A 26135-nucleotide genomic window follows, 5' to 3' on the forward strand; every position below is an offset into this window, starting at 1 on the left:
GGCATACTTATAGTAAATAATGTATAAATACTAAAAACAATCCAAATTCTTTAATATTTTTCCTGTTAAAACATGAAAATAAAGCAAAGTGACAACAGTAAAGCCAGGCAAGATTAATTCCCAGTTCTGATTGCACTAGACAGTCCTTAGTGTCTAACAGCACAAATACACACTGCAATTCTGACAGAAATACTGAAAGTTTCCTGAGTAACAGAAAAAACAAGGTCCCAGTGGTCCTTAGGTTCATAGGTATGCACTAGGCTATTTGTCAAAGCTAAAAGCCAAAAGAACACTACTACAAACAAAAATTCCCACTGGAATTACTGTAAACACTGACCGAATTAAAATATTAAAATAAATACAATTTTATTAAATAAACATTAATACAGAAAAAGAATAATAAGTCTAATACAATTAAGAAAAAGGGTTCCCCAAATGTGACTTATCTGAGCAGTAAAATAGAAAAATTCTGTGAAGAGTTAGAGGACTTTGTTCGTTGGATAGCACAAAAAGAATGAACACTTACTTCCTTTGACAGCTGCAGGCTTTTCCCTCTTAGGATATGCTCAGCCAACTGCCTGTCACAAGAAGAGAGGCAGAGGGGAGTCTGAGCTTTTGAAAGCTGGCAAGTACTGGATTACCATATGAATTACCCAACTGCCACTAAGGCAGTGGGAATGAAGAACATCTTCAATACAGACAGACAGCATCTACATAAATGTGTTCAAATCTTTCTTGATTTTCATTCTATGAACAAGAAAGACAAGATCACTGAAAAAAGCAGTAGTACATACCAAAACAGCCTGTTTTCCATACTCTATCCACCGAAGTGTGGCAAAATTAGTTGATTCTGCAAGGTTAAATCCATGGTTGAAGCCAGCATGGTAACCATAAGGAAACGTGATCATGAATTCTCCAGCTTCCTGTGTGACCTGAAAATAAAATCATGCAACACAGATTCAAATGTCTTGCCTAGGGTATCCACAATCATTTTCCACACTCATCTGCTTAACTCTAAAGTCTGCCCTTGCTCTTCCTCTCCTGCTTAAATCAGTTGATCCCTTACTATTTCCTTCTCTCAAAACCCAGTTTTTCCTTAACTTGGTAACTGTATTAGTTTGGATGTGAATCCTTAACCTGTTCTTTTCTGTAACCTTGATTAAGCAGATTAATCGGTGGTGCAGTGGTTAGCATTGCCGCCTCACAGCAAGAGGCTCTCCGGTTCGATCCTCAGCTGGGGTGCCTTCTGTGCGGAGTCTGCATGTCCTCCCTGTGGTCGAGTGGGTTTCCTCCGGGTGCTCCAGTTTCCTCCCACATCCCAAAGACATGCTGCAGGTGGATTGGACACTCTAAATTGGCCCTAGGTGTGCGTGTGTGTGCCTTCTGTGGAAGGTTGGGTGCCGGGTTGGCAACTCGACACCGTAAAATTCCACTGCCAATCAAAAACGGACAAGGTGATCCGCTGTAGCGACCCCTAACCGGGAAAAAGCCAGAAGAAGAATATTGCAAATTTCCCCTCACCTGCTTTCACATTTTATGGTCTTTTCATTCTATAGTGTTTTCGGCATCTTTTAGGAATCTTGAAACATATTCCCAATTACCACATTCTGTAATAGAGATATTAGCAGTAATATACAACTGTTGATATCAGTTAGCAGAATATTTAAAAAAATGGACTCTTAAGGAACAGTGTCTACTGCATATCTAGATATGGGTACACTGAAGATTTTAGTGATAAAAAAATGACAAGAATGTGTGAATAAAAGCTAGAATCAGGATGAGCTGCAAAAAAGGGAGAGGAAATAAACAAAGGAACATTAGAAGTAATCACTTTTTTGTAACCAAAATGGTCAGTGAGACTCAGGCTTAAGGGTAGCCCAGAAAAACATGCCTCATCAGATGCTCACTGTGCAGACCTACAAGCACTTGATTACAATTATTAACCCATTCACTTGTCTGCATCCCCAGCATTGTTAATATATTACAAAATGCATGAAACACACAACTTGATTTGTCAGTTGAGACCAGATGAGGCTAGTTGAGTGGGCTGCCAGGTCTGTTGGTTCATCAGAACACAGAAAAGCTGTCAGCCCCCACATACAGAGCATAATGCATCTTATAAAAAACTGCTGTTCAAATTAAGGCATCCTTCACTTTTCAAAGTTTCATCAATAACTGCAGTGTGGATATGTTATTTATCATCAGTGGCCATGAATTTATAGAATGTAACTGGTAGGCAGAGGAAGTACAACAAATCAGTTTTGCCTCGTGTTTTGATTTTTTTAGATTGTATATCCTTACTTTCAATACACACAAATACAGCTTGCAAATGAATGAATGCATGTATGAGGATTAACAGAATTGCTCAAACTTAACACATCAACAAGTATTCGAGTAGGTGACTCATTCGTGTTGTGCGTTCCTAGTAGCTCTCAGGGACTTGGTAGTGCAGATAGTTGCTGAGTCACGCCAGTAAGTGCTACTAAGTGTTAATGAGCTAAAGGCCTGGGGTCACAGGATTTAAGGTTGCTTGATTTCACATTAATTGGAAAAGACACTTTAGTCAAATCTGGAGTTTTACAAATGAACATCCAAAGCAGAAGAGTAATACTACACATTATCGAGATATTTGACACAGTACCACATGTTAACAAGCAAGCTACATGACTTTGAAGCCTACCATAAACTAATAATTAAGACTGGACAGCTGATTACAAAGGTTCTGCTCTCAGGAAAAGAGGATTGCCATCATGTGTGATATAGACATACAGAGCTTCCACTGACATGTGTGGCATAGACCTACAAAACTCCTACTGACATCACGTGTGGTAGTAGAGAGTCAATTATCTAAACTAATTGGGACCTACGGTAGTTTGGATAATCAAACATATAATTGAACCGGATAAAAAACATTTGTAGACCATTATTAAATAGTTTATTTTCCCACCATGGCTGCAGAACAGTATGTCTTATACGTTAAGTCACAGCATCAATGTTCTCCTATTTCTTGTGACTGGAATGAAATGTTATACAGTCACTAATTTATGGCACTTGGACAGTTAAAAATTGCTCACTGGACATTGTAAAGTTTAAGACTTGAAACCCTAACTCTGCACCCCTGAGAGAGTTGACAAAACTGATTAATAACTTAGCTGTTAGCTTTGCAAAACAAGACATTGTTGGACAACCTTTGCAACAGTAATTTTATCTCAATGTTTCTTAGGTTCATAGGTAGGTAAGTAGGCAATCGGCCCTGGGGCCTATATAAGCCTAGCCATTCCTCCCAACCATCCCAAATTACTCAGTTTTTACTGAGTTTTGGGGTCCAAATAATGGGGTGCCACCCCTTCATTTTTTATTTTTTTCCACTTTGTTTTACATTTTCGTGCCGTTTCAACTGATGACATCAGCACCATCGGTGCTACCAGCCTATCGGAATTGAGCTCTGCACACATTTCCGGCTGGTATAGGGTAAAAAGAACCTAATGTCCCTAGCCACCACCACTTGTGAATTTCTGCCATATTTTTGATCTGTTTCTCATAAAATCTGTGGTTCTCAGGATTTTTGTGACAAATCACTGAAGGTTGACTTCATTAAATAATGACAGGCATTTGAATTTCAGACTTCATATTCTTCAGAAAATAAATGGCAACAAAACCTTTTATTCTAGGAATTTTCTAAGTTTATAAGATCAGTATTTGAAATTTGTCCCTATTTTGGGGCTGTATTCTCCCATTATTGGCTTTGTCCAGGTTTTTTTGTGCTAAGAGTGGAGAGCTATGGTGTGAAGTGAGAACTGAATTATGTATTCCCCCATTACTGGCTTTGTTCAGGTTTTTTGTGCTAAGAGGTTGAGAACTATGGTGAGAAGTGAGAACTGAATTCACTAAATGATAGCCATTTAAGTTTCAATCTTCCTATCCTTCAGGAAACAAACTGCTGATTTGGCATAGTGGTATGTTGCTGACTGTAGTGCACAGGGTACTGGGTTCAAGACTTGCCAGTGAAAAGCATGGAAGTAACACAATATTTTATTCTAGCAACTTTCCAAAATTATACTAGCAATGTTGTTTAAAATGTGTCCCTGGTTTTTGGCCTTTTGTCCCCCCCCTCCCCCCAAAAAAAAAAAAAAACTTAAATTGAAAATAAGTGCAAGAAGCTGTGCAAGATGCCTATGGCTTACACTACTGTCATTCTATATATATATATATATATATATATATATATATATATATATATATATATATATATATATATATAGATATAGATATATATCGTGTGTGCGTGGAAGTAGAATTTTATGATGGAAATGTTCTGAACTGGGCAGTTTTGTCATTATTGTTTCATGCATTTTGTTTTATTGCATACTGAAAAATGTTCAAATAATAAATTTAAAATGCACTCTGTCTAACAAGTGTGTTGTATTATACAAGGAATATAATTTAATAAAGTCAGGAAGGTGTATCAAAGAACATGTATGTTTCTTGTTTTGTGTGCAAGGGGCCAATGATTTGAAAACAGCCCAAAGGTAATCTTTATCCACCACTGGCCAGATGCATTTTCTTTGGATGTGGTGTGGGTTTCAATGGTGTTTTAATGAATGTGAGTTTCAAGGGCAGAGAAGTTTTAACGCCAAGTCTATTTTCATTGTGAGACGGTATTGCTTTGTTTAGCAGATGTCTATTAGTGTTAGGGCATTGTGCTGTAAAGTGTAAAATAAAATCCAAACAATCACTGTAGAAGTAAAGCAGTATGCACACATTAGTGTTTATGGCAAATGGGGTGAAATAGCCAGGTAATGGGACATTGGAATGGCTGCAGGGGGACTCTGGTGCCATATTTTGGTTGTCTGTTCTTCAGTTTCCGTTTGAAAGTTGGTATCCCACAATTCCATTGGAGTGGGTGGGGTTACATACTTATGTATGCACATTTTTTGTTAAACAGCGTACAGATTTGTACCTATTTTTCATGGGCCTACAGATATGTACCTATTTTTCATGGGCCTTGTCCAGATTTTTGATGTTTCCAGGTTGAGAGGTATGAGCCTAGCCAAAAAAGTTCCCTGGCTTTCACCACCCAAGAAAATTATTTTCCAATGCCCCTGTCAAGCAGTGCCACAGAAGTGATCCCCAGTGTGAATTTTCCATTTCCCATCCAGTTGTCAAGATTTTTCTTAAAGAGGGCCAATGAGGAGCTTTGTTTGACATGAATGGGTAGTTTGTTCCAGAGTGTGGGAAGTCTCTGGGACAGGAATCTATCCCTCCAGCATGTTCTGTTTGTTGTGGTGATAAGGTTTAGTTCCCTGGAGCGTGTGGTTCAGAGAGATTGGGATTTCTTTAAGTGTAGCATGTCCAACAGCTCTGGGTTTGACATAGCTTTGTATGTTAGGCAATGCTCACCTCTGAGTAGGCGATATGTGATGGAGCAGAGCTGGAGTTTTTTGATACGGTCTGCGTATGCCATCTCTTTGAGGTCAGTAATCCTCTTAGTGAGGTATTTCTGTAGCCTTTCCAACTGTTGTAGGTGTCTTGTGAGATACATGCCAAACGGGGCATTGTACTCTATAATGGGTCTGATGAGGGATGAGTAGAGAGGAACAATGACCTCCTTTTTTCTAGAGGAGAACTCTTTTGTGATGAGGTGTGCCACGTAGAAGGATTTCCTGACTACTGTGGCGATGTGGTTATCAAAGGAGAGACTACTGTCCACCTGTGTCCTGAGGTCTCGTTTCACACTTTCAGTGTTTAGTGAGCTACCGCCTATGTGGTAGTTCATGGGTACAGAGTTTTTCCCAAAAGAGATGACAATGCACTTCTTGGTATTGAGCTTGAGGCCATGACTTTGACACCAAGCATCTGTCTCTGTGAGGCCCTTTTGTAGAATGTCTACATCATTAGGTGATTCTATTATGGCTCTCAGTTTGCAGTCATCTGCGAACTTTGATAGCCAAAGACCTTCAGTGTTGGCCTGCACTTCAGAGAAGTAGATGCCGAACAGGAGAGGACCCAGGACTGAACCATGTGGTAAGTCCACTCATCACTGGTCTGAAGTCGGACTTGAGTCGGCTAATTTTACTGTGTAATTCAACAATTCTCACTGGCTAATGCACAAGACAGGTTAATACCATATTACCATGAACTATGGACAAGCAATTCATTAAATTTGGCTATACCCATTCCAAGTAACAAGACTGACAACAGCCTCCTTCCAATGGAATAGTGGATCTAACAGAGGCAAAGCAAAACATGCGGGCAAGTGAGAAAGGTCCTGGTCCTCTTCAGTAACAATGCCTCTGGGTCCACTCCAAAACCACATGGAAAAAGCATTTCTATTACACATTTGAAAAAAATGCTTAAAACTGTGATTAAAGAAATTAACCTACAAAAAAGGGTCGTATCCCCTACTACACGTTAAACCAAACACATAAGCAGTGAACTTGTTAATCTCCCAAGACAGTCACCCAAAAGCTAGCTATACACCTTGCTCTACAAAAGTAAATCTAACAGGACATTTTAACTTACTATTTGGCAAATTATCTCAGTGGCAGCCATCACTTCTAGGGAGCTACACAGGAAATGTCTGAATTAGTCCAACAAATGGAAATTGTTACTCTGTGGGCACAACCAATGGAAAAGTGGGGAGGAGCTATCAACTTAGCAGCAACGAATGTTAAATTCCACGTGGTGGGAAAGACACATACAGACACAATGGCGCAACTCTAAGGAAGGCTGCTTTCAGATAATTGACATTTCGGATAACTGACTTTCAGATAATCAATGCTCTAGTGTATAGATATACAAAGCTCCTACGGACATCAAGTGTGGCACAGACACACAGATCTCCTACTGATATCATGTGTGTAATACATACAGAGTTCCTACTGACATCATGTGTGGTACAGACATACATAGTTCCCACTGACATCATGTGCGGTGTAGACACACACAGCTTCTCCTGACATCGTGTGATCAGACACACAGAGCTCCTACTGATATATGTGTTGTATACATACAGAGCTCCTACATATCTCCTACTGACATCATGTGTGATATAGACATACAGAGCGCCTACTGATATCATGTGTGGTATAGACATACGGAGCTCCTACTGATGACATCCTGTGTAGTGCACACATACAGAGCTCCTACTTACATCATGTGCTCTGTATACATACAGAGGTCGTACTGACATCACTTGTGGTGTAGACATACAGAGCGCCTACTGACATCATGTCTGTTGTATACATACATAGCTCCTACTGACATCATGTGTGATATAGACGTACAGAGCTCCTACTGACATCATGTGTGGTGTAATCATACAGATCTCCTACTGATATCATGTGTGGTATGGACAGACAGAGCTCCTACTGACATCCTGTGTAGTGCAGACAAAGAGAGCTCCTACTTACATCATGTGCTCTGGATATATACAGAGGTCATACTGACATCATGTGTGGTGTAGACATACAGAGCTCCTACTGACATCATGTGTGTTGTACATATAGAGCTCCTACTGACATCATGTGTGGTATATACATACAGAGCTCCTACTGTCATCATGTGTGCTGTATACATACATAGCCCCTACTGACATCATGTGTGATATAGCCGTACAGAGCTCCTACTAACATCGTGTGTGGTATAGACATACAGAGCTCCTACTGACTTTTATGTGTGATGTAGACATACAGAGCTCCTACTGAAATCACGTGTGGTGCAAACATACAGCGCTCCTACTTGCATCATGTGTGGTACAAACACACAGAGCTCCTACTGATATCATGCGTGCTGTATACATACAGCGCTCCTACTGAATCATGTGTGGTATAGACATACAGAACTCCTACTGACATCATGTATGGTGTAGACATACAGAGCTCCTACTGACTTTTATGTGTGGTATAGACATGCTGAGCTCCTACTGACATCATGTGTGGTGTAGACATACAGAGCTCCTACTGACATCATGTGTGGTGTAGACATACAGAGCTCCTACTGACATCATGTGTGGTGTAGACATACAGAGCTCCTACTGACATAGTGTGTTGCAGTCATTACATTTGGGTAGATTCCCAAAGCTAAGGTTGGGAGGATGGATTTATACAGCATTAGGACCAGCTATAAAGCCCTGCAAAACAGCAGTGGCAAAGCCAGCTCTGGAATTAGAGAAAATTGGTAAGTGATCATGCTTGGTGAAAGTATGAACTGATCTCCAGGTAGCAGCTTAAAGAATATCCCTGGTTGGAACACCTCTGAGAAAGGCTGCTGAAGTAGATGCAGCCCTGGTGGAATGAGATCTGATCCTCTGAGGGATAGGTTTTCCATGGTGCTTATAACCAAAATGAATACAATAGCTTATCCATTTAGAAACGGTTTGCTTTGAAATAGCCTTCCCCTCTGCCCCCACAGCAAATGCTACTAGCAGTTGTTCAGATTTTCTTCGAGCTTTAGTCCTGTCCAAGTAGAATCTAAGTTGTCTGTGCACATCCAATGAATGCAGAATCCGCTCTCCCCTGTTCTGTGGATTGGGAAAGAAAGTTGGCAAATGAATGGACTGATTAAGAGCGAAACTGAATACCACCTTGGGCATGAATGACGGATTGGTCCTGAGTGACACTCTGTTCGCATGAAAGACTCCACTGCCATAAGGGTCTGTAATTCAGATATCCTTCTAGCTGAAGCGATTGCTAAAAGGAAGGCTGTTTTCCATGAAATAAATTTTAAGTCTGCAGTTGCAGCTGGCTCGAAAGGAGGCAGAGTGAGTTTCTCCAATACAAAGTTAAAGGTCCCAGGCAGGAGTTGGAGCTCTCCTGGGTGGTCTTAACTTTCTGGCCCCTCTGAGATACTGCTTTAGAAGAGGATGAGAGAAGAGGGGAGGGTGGGTCTGTGTTGTAATGAGCTGAAATGGCTGAGGCATGGATTTTTATGGAAGAAAAAGACAGTCCCTTGTGAAGCATCTCAGTTAAGTATTGCAAAATCTGAGGTAAATTAGGCACTGCTGTGCTCATCCCTTGAGATTGATTCCAGGCACAAAATCTTTTCCATTTGTCAGCATAACATTTTCTAGTACTAGGTCTTATCGCCTCCAAAATGACATCTATCACAGGTTTGCTGAGGGATGCTAAGGGTGAATTTAAGTGATTAGCCAAGCTACAAGGTTCAAAGTTTGGAGCTGAGGGTGTAGAATTTGGTTTGCCTGCTGAGACAGTAAGGAAGGTGTCTGAGGCAGGTGCCACAGAGAAATGTGTGAGACACTGCGCTGGAGAGGGTACCAGTGTTGGCGGGGCCAGTCTGGAGCAATCAAAATAATTTTTGGTTTGTCCTGTTTGACTTTTAGTAGAACTTTGGTGAGCAAAGGCAGAGGGGGAAAGGCATAGACTGATAGTTTTTTCCAGCTGAAGGACCGAGCATCCACTTTCCAGGCTTTTTTGTGATGGTTCTTATGCAACATTTGTCCAACTGGTAGTTTTGGGATGAGGCAAAAAGATCTATGTCTGGGCTCCCCCCATTTGCGTGTTAACATGTTGAAAATCCATGGATCCAGTTTCCATTCATGAGGGTCCATGAGATTTCTGCTTAGTTCGTCTGCCAGAACATTCTGCTTTCCTAGCAGGAATTGAGCTTGTAGTTGTACTTGGTAGCTCAAGGCAGTGTTCCACAATGCCATGGCTAGTCTGCAGAGGGGGTAGGAATGTGTACCTCCCCCCCACTTGTTTATGTACCACATAACCGTGGTGTTGACCGTCTTTATCAGTAATTGTCCTGGATGAAGGTAGTCCTTGAAGCCTGTCAGTGCATTCTGTACAGCTAGCATTTCTTTTTGATTGATATGAAGGTGCATTTGATTTGGACTCCATTTGCCCTGAATGCACTTCCCTGCCAGATGAGCCCCCCATGCATAGTCTGTCGCGTCTGTAGTTAGAGTTTGGGTGGCAGGGGGTGGTGTGAATGGCAGTCCCTTGTTTTGGTGGCAGGCCTCTGCCCACCATAGGAACTCTAGGCGCAGGCAAGGTACAATAGGAATCACTGTTTCCAGACTGTGACAATGTTGACTCCATAAACTTTTTAAGTACCACTGAAGTTTCCTCATATGCAGTCTTGCATGTGGAATTAGAAGAATGCATGAGGCCATGAACCCCAAGGCTTGCAGTATTTGCCTTGCAGATAGCAGGGTTTTTGTGGCCATCTGTCTGAAGTAAGTCACCAAATGAACTGGCTTTTCTGGCGTAAGGGAAAGCCATCTGGGCAGTTGTATTCAAGCTTGCACCCAGGAATGTAATTTGTTGAGAGGGTACCAGTTGAGATTTCTTTTTGTTTATGGTGTACCCTAGACATGTTAGAAGTCTTTTTACAAACGCCAGATATTTTAGAAGAATGGCCTGGTTTTCTGCCTGAATTAGACAATCGTCCATGTATGGATATATCTGAATATTTCTTTGCCTGCAAAATGCAATTACTGGAGCCAGGCACTTTGTGAATACCCTGAGTGCAGTAGACAAGCCAAAGGGCAGTGCAGAGAACTGATAATGCATGCAGCCTGCTTTGAAGTGTAGGAATCTTCTGCAAGATTTCCTGATTGGGATATGCAGGTAAGCCTCTTAAGTCAAGAGTTGCCAACCAGGCATCCTTGCCTAGCATAGGAAGTAACTGGTGAAGAGTCAGCAATTTGAATTTTGGAATGCCCAGAAAGGTGTTTAGAGTAGACAGGTCCAGAATTGGACACCATGATTTGTCTTTTCTGGGTACCCCCCTTTTCCTCTTCTGGTACTGGTAGAATAGCCCCCATGTTTAGGAGGGAAAGTACTTGTTTCTGCGCCTCTGCCCACTGATTTGGGGGCAGGTCTGGCCACCCGTTTGGAGTTGGCAGCGTGTGAAAATGAAATCTGTATCCCTGGGACACTATATTTAAAACCCGTTTGTCTTGGGTTATAGGTTACCAGTTATTTGAATGAAGACCCAGTTTTCCCCTCAAAGGGGCAGCTAAGAGGTAAGTGTTTGGTAATTTCAAAGGGAAGTCATCGAGACTGTTTACCATAGGGTGGTGCCTTGTTGTTTCCAGATTTGGAAGTGGAAGCACCCCATTGCTTAGTTCTGAAAATCCCTTGGGACTGAAATCTGGTGGTTTTGGAATGTCTGGGTTTGGCCATAGTGGCTCTGGAAGGAGCTGGAAATTACCAGTTCTTAGTAGGCCAATGCCTACTAAATCTAGGAGGTTGCACTTGTAAGAAATCTTTCACAGTTTGCATAGATTTAGCTTTATCTTCCATCTTTTTTAGAACTTCTTCAGCCTTATTGCCAAATAAGTGGTCCTGCTGTAAAGGAGCATCCAAATGTTTTGCTTTAACATGATCAGGCAGAGATTGCTCCTTAAGCCAAGCATGCCTTCTAAGCACAGACCCAGTAACAGCAGCCCTACAAGAGGCCTCTAAAGAATCTAAACCACATTGCAAAGTACGTTTGCCAAGTTGCTCAGCTGAATGCAATAAATCCTACAAATCGTTATTTTCCACACAGTCAGAAATCAACATAATTTTCTGTTTAAGCAGTCCCAAGATATGCTGTTGATATTTTAGCATATGGAATTGACAGTTTAAAGGCCTGATTGCTAAGGTTGCAGAAGTATATACCACTTTACCCAATCTATCCAGCGCCCTGGAATCCCTATCAGAAGGGGTAGGATTTTTAGCAGTAGAAGCCTTAATGTCCTTGGGCCCCTGAGAAATGGTTTCAGCGTCCACAACAGGATTTTTGAAAAGAAATTTGTGGGACTCAGGAATCCTATAGTACCCGTCTGGTTTGCTAGGGGCTGGAGGCAAGGAATCAGGGGCCATACTGGATTCCAAAAACACATCATCAACAATATCTAGAACTGGAGGTACAGCCAAAGGCCTATGCTAAGGAAGAAGAAGGAAATTCCCAAGCCTCTTTTTGGATTCAGAGAAATCCTGACTTTTCCAGTGGAAATGCAAAGTATGTAAAGTTTCCCCAAGAGAGAAATCCTCAGGTGGAGAAGCAGAGGGAATGGAATCCTCTGCATCAGAGTCCTCATAAGTAGGCATGGACAAATCCAGATCATTGGAAGAGTCAGAAGAAACAGAGTCCAGTTCAGAAGAGTCATAGTCAAATTCAATCCTAGGCCTCTTGGAGGGGGGGGGGGGCGGTTAACTACCCCTGATAAGAGTAATTACATCTTCAGCCATTTTGATCATTTTGTTTTTTAGGCATAGGGGCCTGAACATGTGGCCTGGGCATCATTTTTTTAGATATAGATCGAGATTTAGGCCTTAGCACTGAAGTTGGAGTCTGTTTAATATGCAAGTCTGTAGGCCTGAATACACCCTCAGAAGCCGGTGCCTGCTCAGCGCCCATCCAAGGTAGAGACATCCGCGGGTTCCATATTTGAAGCATCTCGCGGCATACCAGACTCTGAATGGGTCTCAGTAGAGGCCTGCGAATCAGAAGTAGCGGGTATAAGGGACTGCAAAAGCACTTCACTGAGTACCGATGAACTGGTGAATGGCTTAGGAGAAGCGTCGTCGGCAGTTTTGCACCTCAATGGCCTGTCTGTCTTTTTCTTTGCGTTGTTTCAGTATTCCGGTAGTCGGATGGCTAACCGACATCATTTCTGGATAATTAAAGCGAGAACCAAAATATTTTGAAGCAAACATGTACCGACGATGGATAGTGCGCTGATTAAATAAAGCACAAAACCAACAGCAAGGTACGTTGTGGTCAGGGCCTAGGCAAGGAATACAGTACAAATGAAAATCCTTATGAGGTATTTGCTTCCCACAAGTAATACAATTATTAACTTTTACTGACATCGGTAAGGAGCAAGAAAAAGCTTCCCCAATGGGGTACTTAGCTTTAAGTTGAAGACTTCGGTTTGGAAACTCAAAAACGAAAATTTCAGGAGTCGGCCGACTGGCACTTGCAAACTGCTTCTGCTTCGGGCACTGCGCGGCAAGAAAGACTGATGTAATGGCGTCAGTTGCATGTTTTATACCCCTGACGACCTGATGTCATGGAAGAAGGGACAGCAACTGACGCAGGACCCAAGACTTTGTTAATCAGGCCAGATTACCCAAATGTAATGACTGCAACAGAGAAACACGATGAACATCCACATTTTTCCACCTTTCTGCCCTTTGTGGGTATGGTCTGGTAGGGGTGGAAAAACGGACTCCTACGGCAGATAGAGTCTTCCTTCCTGCTCACACCAACTCTCCTTGACTTGGGGCCCAAACAAAGTAGAGCCATCAAATGGGGTGTTGACAAAGGAAGACTTGAAGGCTTCCACAACGGAGCATAAGCGCATCCAGGACTGTCTCCTCAGAGCTATCGCTGAACCTACTGCTCGACTCGACCCATCGGCTACATAGGAAATGAGCCGCATGGATGAGTTGACAATGGAATTAAGAGTACAAAGCTGAGCCGTCACCTTCTCAGAAACAGCTTCATCTGTGTTATCCTTTAGAGTATCTCCAAGTTCCTGGAGGAGATCTCGTTGAAGATGGGTAAAATGGGTTAAGTAGTTAAACGATCTCGTGGCAAACGATGCAGAACTAAAAATGCATTTCCCACATCTGTCCATAGTCCTAGAATCTCTATTAGGAAGATGGACAGTAGAAGAGGTCTCTGACATCTCTTTCTTGGTGGCCGCCGCCACCACCATGGCATCAACAGGAACTCCTTTAGTGAGGTACAATTTGTCTTGAGGGGAAGTGATGAGCTTACTGGGCCTCCGAGGGACTGGTTCCATGGAATCAGGGGACTCCCACTCCCTTCGAGCAATCAGATCCATCAGTTCGTCAAAGGGTGGAGTAACCCAGGTGGTGGAAAGTTGAGATCCAAAGGCCTTCAGGAGCACAGACTCATCCTCAGTAGGGGTAACGGACTGCCAGTCACCCCTCTGTTTCAGTATTTCCAGGATGTCTGCAAAGGAGACATCCTCCAAGGGGGACCGTCGTGGGGACCCTTCTGATTTCTCTAAGCCGGTGTCTGATGTCAAGGATTCCTGAGGGGAATCCAAATGCCTCCTCTTGCAAAGTCTCTTTCTGGGGACCTCATCAGTGAGGTCTCAGTAGAGCAGGGTTCACCCAAAGGGGTTACCTGAGGTTCTAGGTCTCGATGCTTAGTAGGAACCTGCGATGTAGAGCAGAACGCAGTATTTTAGGGGAGGAAGAGGAAAGACCTGAGGAACTGAGAGTCTTTGCAAACATTACCCGCCTCATGGCATAGAAGGCACCAGAGTCTCGACCCAAGGACCCTGCCTGTTCCGAAAAAGAAGACGGCTTTCCCCGCTGCCGAGACCAAGAGCTTCGGAACCAGAGGATGGAGCCGAGCTCATCTGTGCCGAGGCCCCGAGAGGAAGGGTTGGAACCGACGTGTCGGTTCAACCCCCCCCGGAACAGACGAGAGAGCATCAGCTCCAAGACTCTTCAAACGGCACTAAAGAGATCAGGGTCGACAGAGCCGAAGTCACTGGGACAGGACTCTGCTCACTGGGTTCCACAACCATCAGATCTTCCGGCTCCAAAGGGCTAGGTAAGGTCAGAGGAGGAGTAGTCACAGGCAAAGGGACGGTAGTAGGAATCGAACCCAGTTGGGACAAAACCGAAAGTAATTTGGCCAATGCTGGGTTCTCTAAAAGCCTCTGCACCACACGATTCACATCGTCTGAAAGGGTCCTAGAAGAATGGGTCGAAGGGACCGAAGAAGCCACAGATCTAAGAATTGGAGACTTCAACACCTCTGACACCGGCTCCAGCTCAGAAGGTTGGCTCCGAAACAGGTTCGGTGCATGGCTCAGATGACTTGGGAACCGGCGACCGCACCTTAACAGAGGTGCTCGGAACCGAGGGCCTGGGTTCGGAGGACACCCTTGAAGACTTTGACCCTTTTGAAGACTTGGAGGTCTGGTCAGTCTTATCCAAGGCTTCCTGAAATTCAGGTTTCAACAGTCCTCTATCCATTAGCTTTCTCCTCCTTTCAAGCAATACTCTGCCACTAAAAGAGTGGCAGATAGAACATTCCTCCTGTAAGTGCAGAGGTCCTAGGCAATATACACAGGACACATGATTGTCCATAATGGACATTTTCTGCCCACAGTCACACCTCATGAAACCTGACGTCTGTCTTTCTTTTTGGTCAGACATATTAAGCAGCACACAATTATCAGATCCTGATAATACGACACAAAAACGGTACTATAAGAAGTTCTAAATATTTATAGCAAAAAGCACACTATCTAAAGAAGCTTGGAAAGGGGCCGGCTCGGAGCCGATGGATTAGCTCCGTACCCACGTGTAAGAACAAACGGCGAGATTGAACAACTTCACATCATGGTTTCAACAGCATTCCCTATTCCTTTGTCTCTTATCATTTTAGGGTGAATCCTAATTCCTAAGCTATAAATCCAGTAAGAAAGAAGCATACCTTGAACAGCAGCAGCATCCCACCAAGCTGTATAAAGACCATTCTATGTTCTTTTTTTAAACAAAAGCAGTCTTTATTAGTACATATAAAAGCTTCCCCTTGGAAGCAGGTTAGGAGTTAAACCATTCCAACACTCCCCTTTCCTCTGAATTTTATTATATGCATCTCCTGTCTCTAGCTCTCCCAAAGATGACTTTGCTAGTAATGGTGCAGTGATGCAGCAGTTAGCACTGTCACCTCACAGCAAGAGATTTTACTGCTCGATTATCAGCTGGAGTGCTTTCTGTGCAGAGTCTGCATGTCCTCCCTGCATTCACATGGGTTTCCTCCAGGTGTTCTGGTTTCCTCCCACATTCCAAAGACATGCGTCTGGAGCGTTTCTCCTCGGGCCTCCACTGAAAATGAGCTCTGCCTCAGTCAGACTTTCCCGGTAAACAAATGTTACCCAAAAAAATAAAATGCAGCTGAAGTAACTGTAAAAAAATGCCATAAACTAAAATCATCTCTAAAGGTGAACCTGAAACAAAAAGGCATACAGAAAAAAAAGTTGCATACTCACCATAATGTTCCATCTGTGTTGTAGATCTTCATTCATCCTTGACCTTTTGGCACGCTGTTCCAATTCTTGGAACCAGCTCAGCCGTTATACAGCTCAGGCCAGCCAAAAACGCTCGAAGTAAGACTCTACTCACATTACCTCCTTCTCCATATTACCTCAGATAGGGTTTGCAGCCACACAGCAAGACAGAGGAATACGTAATAAGAGGAAGAAGCCATGTCCAAGATCAAACCTAGTAAGTTTCCAGGACAAGTGTCCAATCCTCCACGAAGTCTACAGGAGGGGGAAGGAGGGTGGGGTGTCAAGAATGAATGAAGATCGATAACACAGATGGTACGTTATTGTGAGCACATAACTTCTTTATCTGATGATGTCAATCTTCATTCATCCTTGACCTTTGGGACAAAGTCCCCAGCTACTTTCGGTCCTGGGTGGCCTTATGGAAGGATATTCCTGAGAACCATAGAGCCAAAGGATGCTACTCCCCTGGAGACCATATCCAATTTGTAATGAGTGATACAGGAATGTGGAGTAGCCCAGCTTGCTGCTGTACAAATTTCATCCATGGAAGCCTTGCAGTGGAAAACAGCTGAAGTGGCTATCAATCTGGTGGAATGCACTCTCACAGGCGCAAGTAACTTGAGGTTCTTGTATATGAAGGTAACAGTCTCTTAGCCATTTAGACAAAGTAACTTTTGAGACAGATTTTCCCAAAGTTGGACCAGAAAAATGATGCAAATAACTGGTTCGATTTTCTAGAGTCTTTAATCTTGCTGAGGTAGAAGTGCAATTGTCTGTGAACATCCAGCAAAAGGAAGTCAATAGTTTGATTAATATTGAATTCTAAGACCACCTTAGGAAGAAAGGATGGGTTGGTTCTTAGTGAAACTCTATCCTTATGAAAAAAACAGATATGGGTGTTTTGAACATAATGCTGGAATTTCAGAATTTTTTTCTACCAGAAATAATGGCTATTAGAAAAAGTTTTCCATGAGAGCAATTTCAGGTGGCAAGTTGCTGCTGGTTCGAAAGAGGGAATCACCAAAGCCTGTAAGACCAAAGTCAGATCCCATGGAGCTAGAGGATCTTTAAATGGTGGTTTCAATTATAAGACTCCTTTAAGGAGCACTTTACATAAGTAGTGGAAAATTAATGAATGGTCCTCGAAGCCATTGTGGAAGTTAGAAATGGCCACTAACTGAACCTTGATTGTGGAAGCAGAGGCTCCTTGATCAAAAAGGGTGGCTAAGAATTCTAAAACTTTCTCCACTGGTGCCAAGAAAGGATTTAAATCATTATCGCATGACCAAATAGAAAATCTCTTCCACTTGCTAAGACTGAGTTTCCTGGTGGATGGTCTAAGGTAAGCCAGTAGAATTTTTTGAACTGGGGAAAGTAAGTTAATCTGCCTGGTGACTAATGGAATTGGAAGAACCAAGATGTAAGCTTGAGATTCTGAAGGCTAGGGTGCACCAGTCCCTGCGGGTGAGACAGCAGGTCTGGAACTGGGTCCAGAATCCATGGATGGTAAATTAGGTGAGGTCATAGGAAGGGGAACCAGATTTGTCGGGGCCAGAAGGGTACACAATGAGGATTACTTTGCTTCTCAACTTGTGGGCTTTCTTCAAACAGAGGGAAATGAGAGGAAAGTGGGGGGGAAGCATAGAGATCACCTGATGGCCAATCGAGAAGAGCAGTGTCTCTCAGGGACTCCCCCTGAGGGAGGATTAGGTCAAAATAGCTGCTGCATTTGCTGTTCATGGGTGATGCAGGTGTCACAGAAAGGCTGGCCCCAGCTATGAAAAATCTCCTTCGTCACTCTAGGATTGAGAGACCACTCATGAGGCAGGAGAATGCATCGGCTCAGTTTGTCTGCTATCACATTTGAGCTCCCCGGGATGTGAAGCTACAAGAAAGCAGTTGGAGGACATCGCCCATTGCCACACACAAAGTGCTTCCCAACACAGGGGATAAGACTTTGTTCCACCCAGCTTGTTAATGTACCAGACCATTGACATGTTTCCTGATTGAACTGCAATTGATCCTAGGAGTGAGGACAGATTGAAAGGTCTGCAATGCTAAGAGAACTGCCCTCAAGCCCAAGACACTGATATGCAGGTTGGCCTCTATCAGGGACCAAGCACCTTGGACTGCTCTTCCCAGATAATGCACCCTTCACCCCATCTGGGAGGCATCCATGGTCACTATGCCCTTTGGATAAGGGGGAACGAAGGGATGGCCCAAAAGATTTTCCTCTGATTCCATCCACCAGGATAAGTCCTTCTTGCAGCAACTGGTAATAAGAATTAGGTACATCATTGGATGTGTTAGGATGGACCATTGGGAAAGTTAAGGGCCACTGTAGTAGCCTCATGTGAAATCTCACTAGAGAAATCAAAGTAATGGTCTCTACCATGGACCCTAACGTTTGGAGGACTAGAAGAGCAGGAACTTTGTCTTTGGAAAGGGTGGCTTGTACTTGGGATTTTATCTTCTGCAGTCGGTGAAGGGAAGGGAAGCTACAACAGTCTGTATTCGGACGGACTCCTATGAACTCTAGATCTTCACTGGGAGTTATTTGAGATTTTTCTTGATTCACTGTAATACCCAGACAAGTGAACAGATATAGAATGAAGTTTGATGCTTTCAGCAGTAGATGCCTGGAGGGAGCGGTGATAAGCCAGTCATCTAGATAAGGAAACACCCGGAATCCGTGCAATCTCAAGTGAGTTGTAACTGCTGCCATACACTTGATGAACACCCTGGGGGCTGTGGTGAGACCAAAGGGCAGCACTCTGAACTGGAAATGACTGGGTCCTAGCTGAAAGCGGAGAAACCTTCTGGAGCATTTATCCATTTTTATGAGGTAATACGAGTCTTGAAGGTCTATAGAGCACATCCAATTATTTTCTTCTACAAAAGGAAGTATAGACTGAACTGTGACCATTCAAAATTTTGCTTGCTTAACAAACTTGTTCAGAAGGCTGAGATCCAAAATTGGTCTCAAGTCCCCTGTCTTTTTGAGCACCAAAAAAAACCTTGAGTAAAAACCCGGATCTTATCTAGTCTGGGGTTACTTCTTGGATGACTTTTTTCTAGCAGCTTTTGAATCTCTAAGGTTGCTTGGTCCCCCTGATTGGGTGGCACATCGAGAAGTCTACTTTTTGATCTTGGAAAAAGATTGAAGTAGATATGGTAACCTCTGGTAATAATCTTCTGCACCCAAGTATCAGAAGTTATTTGTTGCCAGGCTGTTGAGTGCATGAAAAGTCTTCCCCCAACTGCTTCCAGAAATAAGCAATCGGGCCTCCTTTCAGGAGCGCTGGTAAGGTTGTCCAGAGAAAGCATCTCTGGAACCCTGACTTTGCGGACCACCTCTGCTTGCTGGGTCGACGCCTTCCATTAAAACTCCCCTCTCTGCCCCAAGGGAAGCCGCCACAATGTGTATCCTGGAAAGGCCCTTGGGATGTTTTGAACCACATCTTTCCCCTCCTCTGATTCCTGGAGTAGGACCGTTGGGGAGCAGAAAAACATATGCCCACTGCATACAGGGTCTTTCCATCCTTCTAGCACCTGGCTAGAGTTTCTATGACGTTGAGGCCAAATAAAGACAATCCATCAAAGGGAGCACTGACGAAGGAAGACAAATGGAGTGATGCCTTATGGCAACACCTGAACCCTCTGCCCTGGTCACCCCTTCGGCTTTATGCGCAATAAGCCTCATGGACAAGTTAGAAATAGACTCAGTAGCTAGCTGACAGGCGTCTTTATCCTGTACCTCTTCACACAGGTCTGGTTATTGAAGGCTTGACAGACAGAACATTCTTGATCCAGATGAGCTGGACCCAGACAATATACACAGGAACAGTGCCCATCGGAATTGGGCATATTCCATCCGCAGTCCTGACACTGCTTAAATCCTGTAGTGCCTTTTGTTTTTTCATCCATGCTGACAAACAGAAGGACAGGAGTTAACTGGCGGGAACACACACATACACACACACACACACACACACACACACACACACACACACAAAGGACAGGAGGGAAAAGCTACCAAAAATGGTAAATAGAAATACCAAAAGATTGGTAAAGAGAAGGAAAATACCAACTATGATAAGAAAGAGAGCTATCGAATGAGGTAGAGAAGGAACTACCAACAAAGGTAGGCAGAATACCGTAAGGTATGGGAAATAAAAACTCACTCAACCAGAAAAAACAGGCAGAGACAAATAGAATAGAAATACAAATATAGAGAAAAGAAAAAGGATAAGAACAACTTTCAAAAATAAAGACATTTTACTTAGCTAGAGAGTGCACTATCCTTTCCCCCTTGTTTTGTGGGTTAGGGAAAAAGGTGGGCAAATGAATGGATTGGTTGAGAGCCACACTGGACACCACTTTTGGCATGAAGAATGGGTTAGTTCTGAGGGAGACTGTCAGCATGGAAAATAATGAAGGGCTCTACAGCCATTAGTGCTTGCAGCTCGGATACTCTTTTTGCTGAAGTGATGGCGAGAAGCAAGGCTGACATCCATGAGAGAAACTTTAACTCTGCTGAAGCTGCTGGTTCAAACAGGAGGCAGGGTGAGCTTTTCCAACACAAAGTTTAAGTCCCAAGTTGGGGTAGGTGCTCTTCTGGGTGGCCTCAATTTGCGAGCCCCTCTTAGGAACTGTTTGATGAGAGAGTGTGAGAAAAGAGGTGGTTCAGTGCTGAAATGAGCAGAGATAACAGAGGCATGAATTTTAATAAAGAAAAAGGATAAACCCCTGTGTAGTAGGTCAGCAAGGTAATCCAGGATAAGAGGTAGTGAGGGCTGTGCCATGCCGGCTCCCTTAGCCTGGATCCAGGTGCAAAACCTTTTCCATTTGTCAGCATAAGACTTTCTAGTGCTAGGATGTCTGGCTTTGTGTATAACATCTAGAACCTGTCTGCTGAGATTGGCAGCTTGTCCAGTGATCAGGGAATAAGTCAAGCTGCCAGATTGAGGGTCTGCAATTGGGATGCATGAATTCTCCTTCCCTCTGGGTCAGGAGAGTTGGGATCTAAGGAAGATGCCATGGTGGCAGGGGTGAGAGGCTGCGCAGCAGTGGGTACCAGTGCTGGCGTGGCCAGTCTGGGGCAGTCAAGACTGTCCTCAGTTTTTCCTCCCTTATTCTGAGCAGTACCCTTGTAATGAGAGGTAGTGGGGGGAATGCACACACCGACAGGTTGACCCACTGGAAGGATACAGCATCCATGTTCAAGGCCTTGCAGTGAGGCTCCCTGGTACAGAACTTGCTGAGGTGATGGTTGGAGTGGGAAGCCAAGAGGTCGACAGTCGGGTTGCCCCATTTCTGAGTTACAAGAGTGAAGGTTCTTTGGTCTAGTTGCCACTCATGTGGGTCCAGAAGATTTCTGCTCAAGTTGTCTGCCAGACAGTTTAAAGAGCCGGGCAGGAATTGTGCTAACAGATGCAGAGTTGCATGGCTGAGGCTGTGTGCCAAAGGGTCATGGTGAGCCTGCAGAGAGGGTAGAAGTGAGTCCCTCCCTGCTTGTTGATGTACCACATCACAGTGGTGGTGTCTGTTTTGATCAGTAGAGCCCACAGGGAGAGGAGAGGTCTGGAAGCTGTCAGTGGTGCTGAACAGCTAACAACTCTTTTTGGTTGATGTGCAGACGTATTTGATGTGGGCTCCATTGGCCCTGTATGCACCTGTCATCCAGGTGTGCACCCCAGGCATAGTCTGATGAGTCTGTGGTGAGGGTCTGGGTGGTGTGGGGTTGTGTGAAAGGTAGTCCCTTGCTGAGGTAGCATGCTGCTGCCCACCGAAGAAAATCTTTCCTTAGACAAGGTATCACTGGTATAAGAGTTCCAGATCTTGAGTGTTGACACCAAAGGCTTTTTAGGTACCACTGTAGTTTCCTCATATGCAGTCTGGCACATGGAATAAGTAGAATGCAAGAAGCCATGAACCCTAGAGCTTGCAGAATTTTCCTTGCGGATAACTGGGTCCTGGGGGCTAGTTGAGAGAAGTAGATTGTCAGGTTTGTTTTTCTGGTGTAGGGAATGCCATCTGGGATGCCGTGTACAGGCTTGCTCGCAAGAATACAATTTTTGTGTAGGTACGAGTTTTTGATTTCTTTTCATTGATAGTATACCCCAGGTAGGTCAGTAGGTCTACTACAAAGGTCAAGTGCTTTACCAGCTTTTCCTGTCTGCCTGAATCAGGCAGTTGACTATGTATGGGTACATTTGAATATTTCTTTGTCTGCAAAAAGCAATGGCAGGAGCCAGACATTTTGTGAAAACTCTGGGAGCAGTGGATAAGACAAAGGAAAGCGCAGAGAACTGAAAGTGCAGTGATCCTGCTCTGATACCTAGGTATTTCCTGTAAGATTCCCTGACTGGGATGTGTAGGTAGGCCTCTTAGGTCTAGGGTGGCTAACCAAGCATCGTTGGAAAGCATAGGAAGAAGCTGTTGGAGGGTGAGCATTTTGAATTTTAGTATCACCAGAAAGGTGTTTAGAATGGATAGGTTGAAGATAGGGTGCCATGTGCCCTCTTTTCTGGGTACCAGGAAGGGTCTGGATTAGAAACCATTGGGCCTATCTGTTCTGCAGGAACATGCTCTATTGCCCTCAGAGAGAGGAGGGAAAGGACTTGCTTTTTGGCCTCTGCCCACTGGTTTGTGGGAAGATATGGGAACCCTTTTGCAGTTGGCAGAGTGTGAAAATAAAATTTGTATCCCTGGAACACTATATGTTGAGGACCCAGTGATTGTTGGTAATGGTGGCCAAGTTGCTTGCATGGAAGGAGAGTTTTCCTCCTAGGGGCAAGTGCAGGTGGGCAGAGGGAGGGGGTGGAAGTGTAAAGTCATTGTGAGCTCTTACCATAATGAGGTGGCTTTGCACTCCCTGGTTTTGAAGAGGAGGAACTTTATTGCTTAGATCTCTGCATTTGCTGGGGCTGTTGTCTGGGGGGCCTGCTTCCCCTGGGTCTGGGCTGAGCTGACCTGGGGGGGCAGGAAATAACCAGTGCTTGGAGGGGCAATGCCTACTGAACCTCGGTGGCTGGACGTGTAAGAAGTCTTTGCTGGGGCTGTTGTCTGGGGGGCCTGCTTCCCCTGGGTCTGGGCTGAGCTGACCTGGGGGGGCAGGAAATAACCAGTGCTTGGAGGGGCAATGCCTACTGAACCTTGGTGGCTGGACGTGTAAGAAGTCTTTGCTGGGGCTGTTGTCTGGGGGGCCTGCTTCCCCTGGGTCTGGGCTGAGCTGACCTGGGGGGGAAGGAAATGACCAGTGCTTGGAGGGGCAATGCCTACTGAACCTCGGTGGCTGGACCTGTAAGAAGTCTTTAACTGTCTACATAGATTTAGCTTTTTCTTCCATCTTTTTTAGGACCTCTTCTGCCTTGGTGCCAAATAAGTTGTCTTTGTGCAAGGGTGCATCCAATAATTTGGATATGACATGGTCTGGCAAGGTCTGTTCCTTAAGCCAAGCATGTCTTCTAAGTACAGAAAGTACAGCTGTGTACACTTATCATAAATGTAGATGTTCGAGTGTATTCGCTGTTGCAGTCATTACATTTGGGTAATCTGCTGGCAGGTTGCCCTCAGTCGGCCTGAATAACAAAGTCTTGGGTCCTGTGTCGGTTACTGTCTCCTCTTCCATGATGTCAGGTTGTCCGGGGTATAAAACAAACATGCAGCCGACACCATTTTCATCAGTTTTTCTTGCCCCAGATGTCAGGTGCCCCCCTAAATGGGGAGCAAAAATATACAAAAATAAACTGTAAATATACAAATGCATTTTTAGAAACAAACTTTACCTTCAACTAAAAGCAAATACACCACAAAGGCTTCTGAGTATAGTGAAGGAAAGAAAAGGTATAGAATGGGAGATGGCAGGTGGGTAACCCAGACTGCAACAGTGAATACAGTCGAATATCTACATTTATGGTAAGTGTACACAACTGTACTATGTTCTTCGTGTTTCACTGTTGCAGTCATTACATTTGGGTAGAATCCCAAAGCTATGGATGGGAGGATGGAACTAAAGAGCATTAGGAGCGGCTATAAGGCCCTGCAGGACTGCAGTGGCAAAGCCTGCCCTGGATTTAGAGAAGAGAGGTAAATTATAATGCTTTGTGAAGGTATAAACAGAGCTCCAAGTAGCAGCCTCTAGAAGGTCTTTGGTTGAGACCCCTCTAAGAAAAGCTGCTGAAGTAGAGGCAGCCCTGGTGGAATGTGATCTGATCCCCTTGGGCACCGGTTTACCATGGTGCAAATAGCAGAAACAAATGCACTGGCTAATCCATTTAGAAATAGTCTGCTTTGATATAGCCTTCCCCTCTGATCCTGCAGCAAATGCTACCAGTAGTTGCTCAGACTTTCTTAAAGATTTGGTCCTGTTTAAGTAGAATCTTGGCTGTCTGCGTACATCCAATGAATGCAGAATCCGCTCCCCCTTGTTCTGCGAATTTGGGTAAAATGCAGGCAGGTGAATGGTCTGGTTAAGAGCCACACTGGATACCACCTTAGGCATAAAAGAAGGATTGGTCCTGAGGGCCACCCTGTCTGGGTAAAACATAATGAAAGGCTCCAACTGCCATGAGACCCTGTAGTTCTGAAACCCTTCTTGCTGAAGTGACTGCCAAAAGGAGAGCTGTCTTCCAAGATAGAAATTTTATGTCCGCAGTAGCTACTGGTTCAAAAGGAGGGAGGGTGAGTTTTTACAGCACAAAATTGAGGTCCCATGCAGGAGGTGATGCTCTCTTGGGAGGCCTTAAATTTTTGGCCCCTCTGAGGTACTGTTTAAGCAGCTGATGAGAAAAGAGGGGAGGTGGCTCTGTGTTGTATTGAGCCGAGATGGCAGAGGCATGGATTTTTATTGAAGACAAAGATAGGCTCTTGTCAAAGATCTCAGTTAAGTATTGTAAAATCTGAGGAATATTGGACTTTGCTGTGTCTATTCCTTGTGCTTGGTTACAAGCACAGAATCCCTTCCATTTACCAGCATAAGATTTTCTAGTACTAGGCCTTCTGGCTTCCTAAATGACATCCATCACAGGTTTACTGAGAGATGTGGTTTGAATAATTAGTTGATTAACCATGCTGCAAGATTCAGAGTTTGGAGCTGAGTGTGCAGAATTTTATAGTTCTGCTAAGACAGTAGGTGAGGTGTTTGAGGCAAGTACCACGGAGGAAGGTGTGATATATTCCTTAGAAGTGGATACCAGTGCTGGCGAGGCCAGTCTGGAGCAATTAGGATCATTTTTGTTTTTTCCTGTCTGACGTTTAGTAAGACCTTGGAGAGTAGAGGCAGAGGGGGAAAGGCATAGACTGATAGGTTTTTTCAGCTGAAGGATAGAGCATCCACTTTCCATGCTTTTTTGTGATAGGTTCTTGTGCAGAATTTGTTCAACTGATAGTTTTGGGGAAAGGCAAACAGATCTATGTCTGGGCTCCCCCATTTCTGTTAACATGCTGAATATTTGCGGATCCAGTTTCCATTTGTGCGGGTCTATAAGATTTCTGCTTAGGTCTGCCAGAGTATTTTGCTTTCCTGGCAGGAACTGAGCTTGAAGATGTATTTGGCAAGCCAAGGCTGTGTTCCACAAGGCCATGGCTAGTCTGCAAAGGGGGTAGGAATGTGTACCCGCCCTGCTTCTTTATGTACCACATAACTATGGTGTTGTCCTTATTTATCAGCAGTTGTCCTGGATGAAGTAAGTCCTTGAAGGCTGTCAGAGCATTCTGAAAGTACAGTTTTGTACCTACCATAAATGTAGATGTTCGAGTGTATATACTGCTGCAGTCATCACACTTGGGTTATCCTGCCGTCAGGCGGTCCCGCAGTCGGTCGAATCCCAAAGTCTTGGTCCGGCATCGGTTGTCGTCGCTTCTTCCCTGACGTCAGTGTGACAGGGGTATAAAAGAGGCAGCCAATGCCATTTTCTTCAGTTTTTCTTGCCCCAGATGCCAGGTGCCCCCAACTAGGAAGGCAATCCAAATAACTATGCAAAAATACCTTAGTAGATAAACAATAGTACTAGCTGTTAGCAAATACACCATATAGACATGCATCCAATTGATTGATGTACATGGAGTTATAACTAACACCCTGGTATGTAGAGGGGATGGTGGGAGGGTA

The 26135-nt window shown here is 44.0% G+C and overlaps 1 protein-coding gene across 2 annotated transcripts in view; it reads right to left on the minus strand.

The window, feature by feature from the left end:
• KDM4A (lysine demethylase 4A) overlaps positions 1-26135 on the minus strand; it is a 2334711-nt gene that overhangs the window by 1887574 nt on the left and 421002 nt on the right. For both annotated transcript variants that reach the window (XM_044085421.1, XM_044085420.1), the window contains exon 8: positions 795-932. In XM_044085421.1, coding sequence (XP_043941356.1) covers positions 795-932 — 138 coding nt within the window. The remainder of the gene's footprint in view (positions 1-794; positions 933-26135) is intronic.

Source organism: Protopterus annectens, chromosome 10.part0, assembly GCF_019279795.1.
Source record: "Protopterus annectens isolate FY-2018-M chromosome 10.part0, PAN1.0, whole genome shotgun sequence".
Lineage (NCBI taxonomy): Eukaryota > Metazoa > Chordata > Ceratodontiformes > Protopteridae > Protopterus > Protopterus annectens.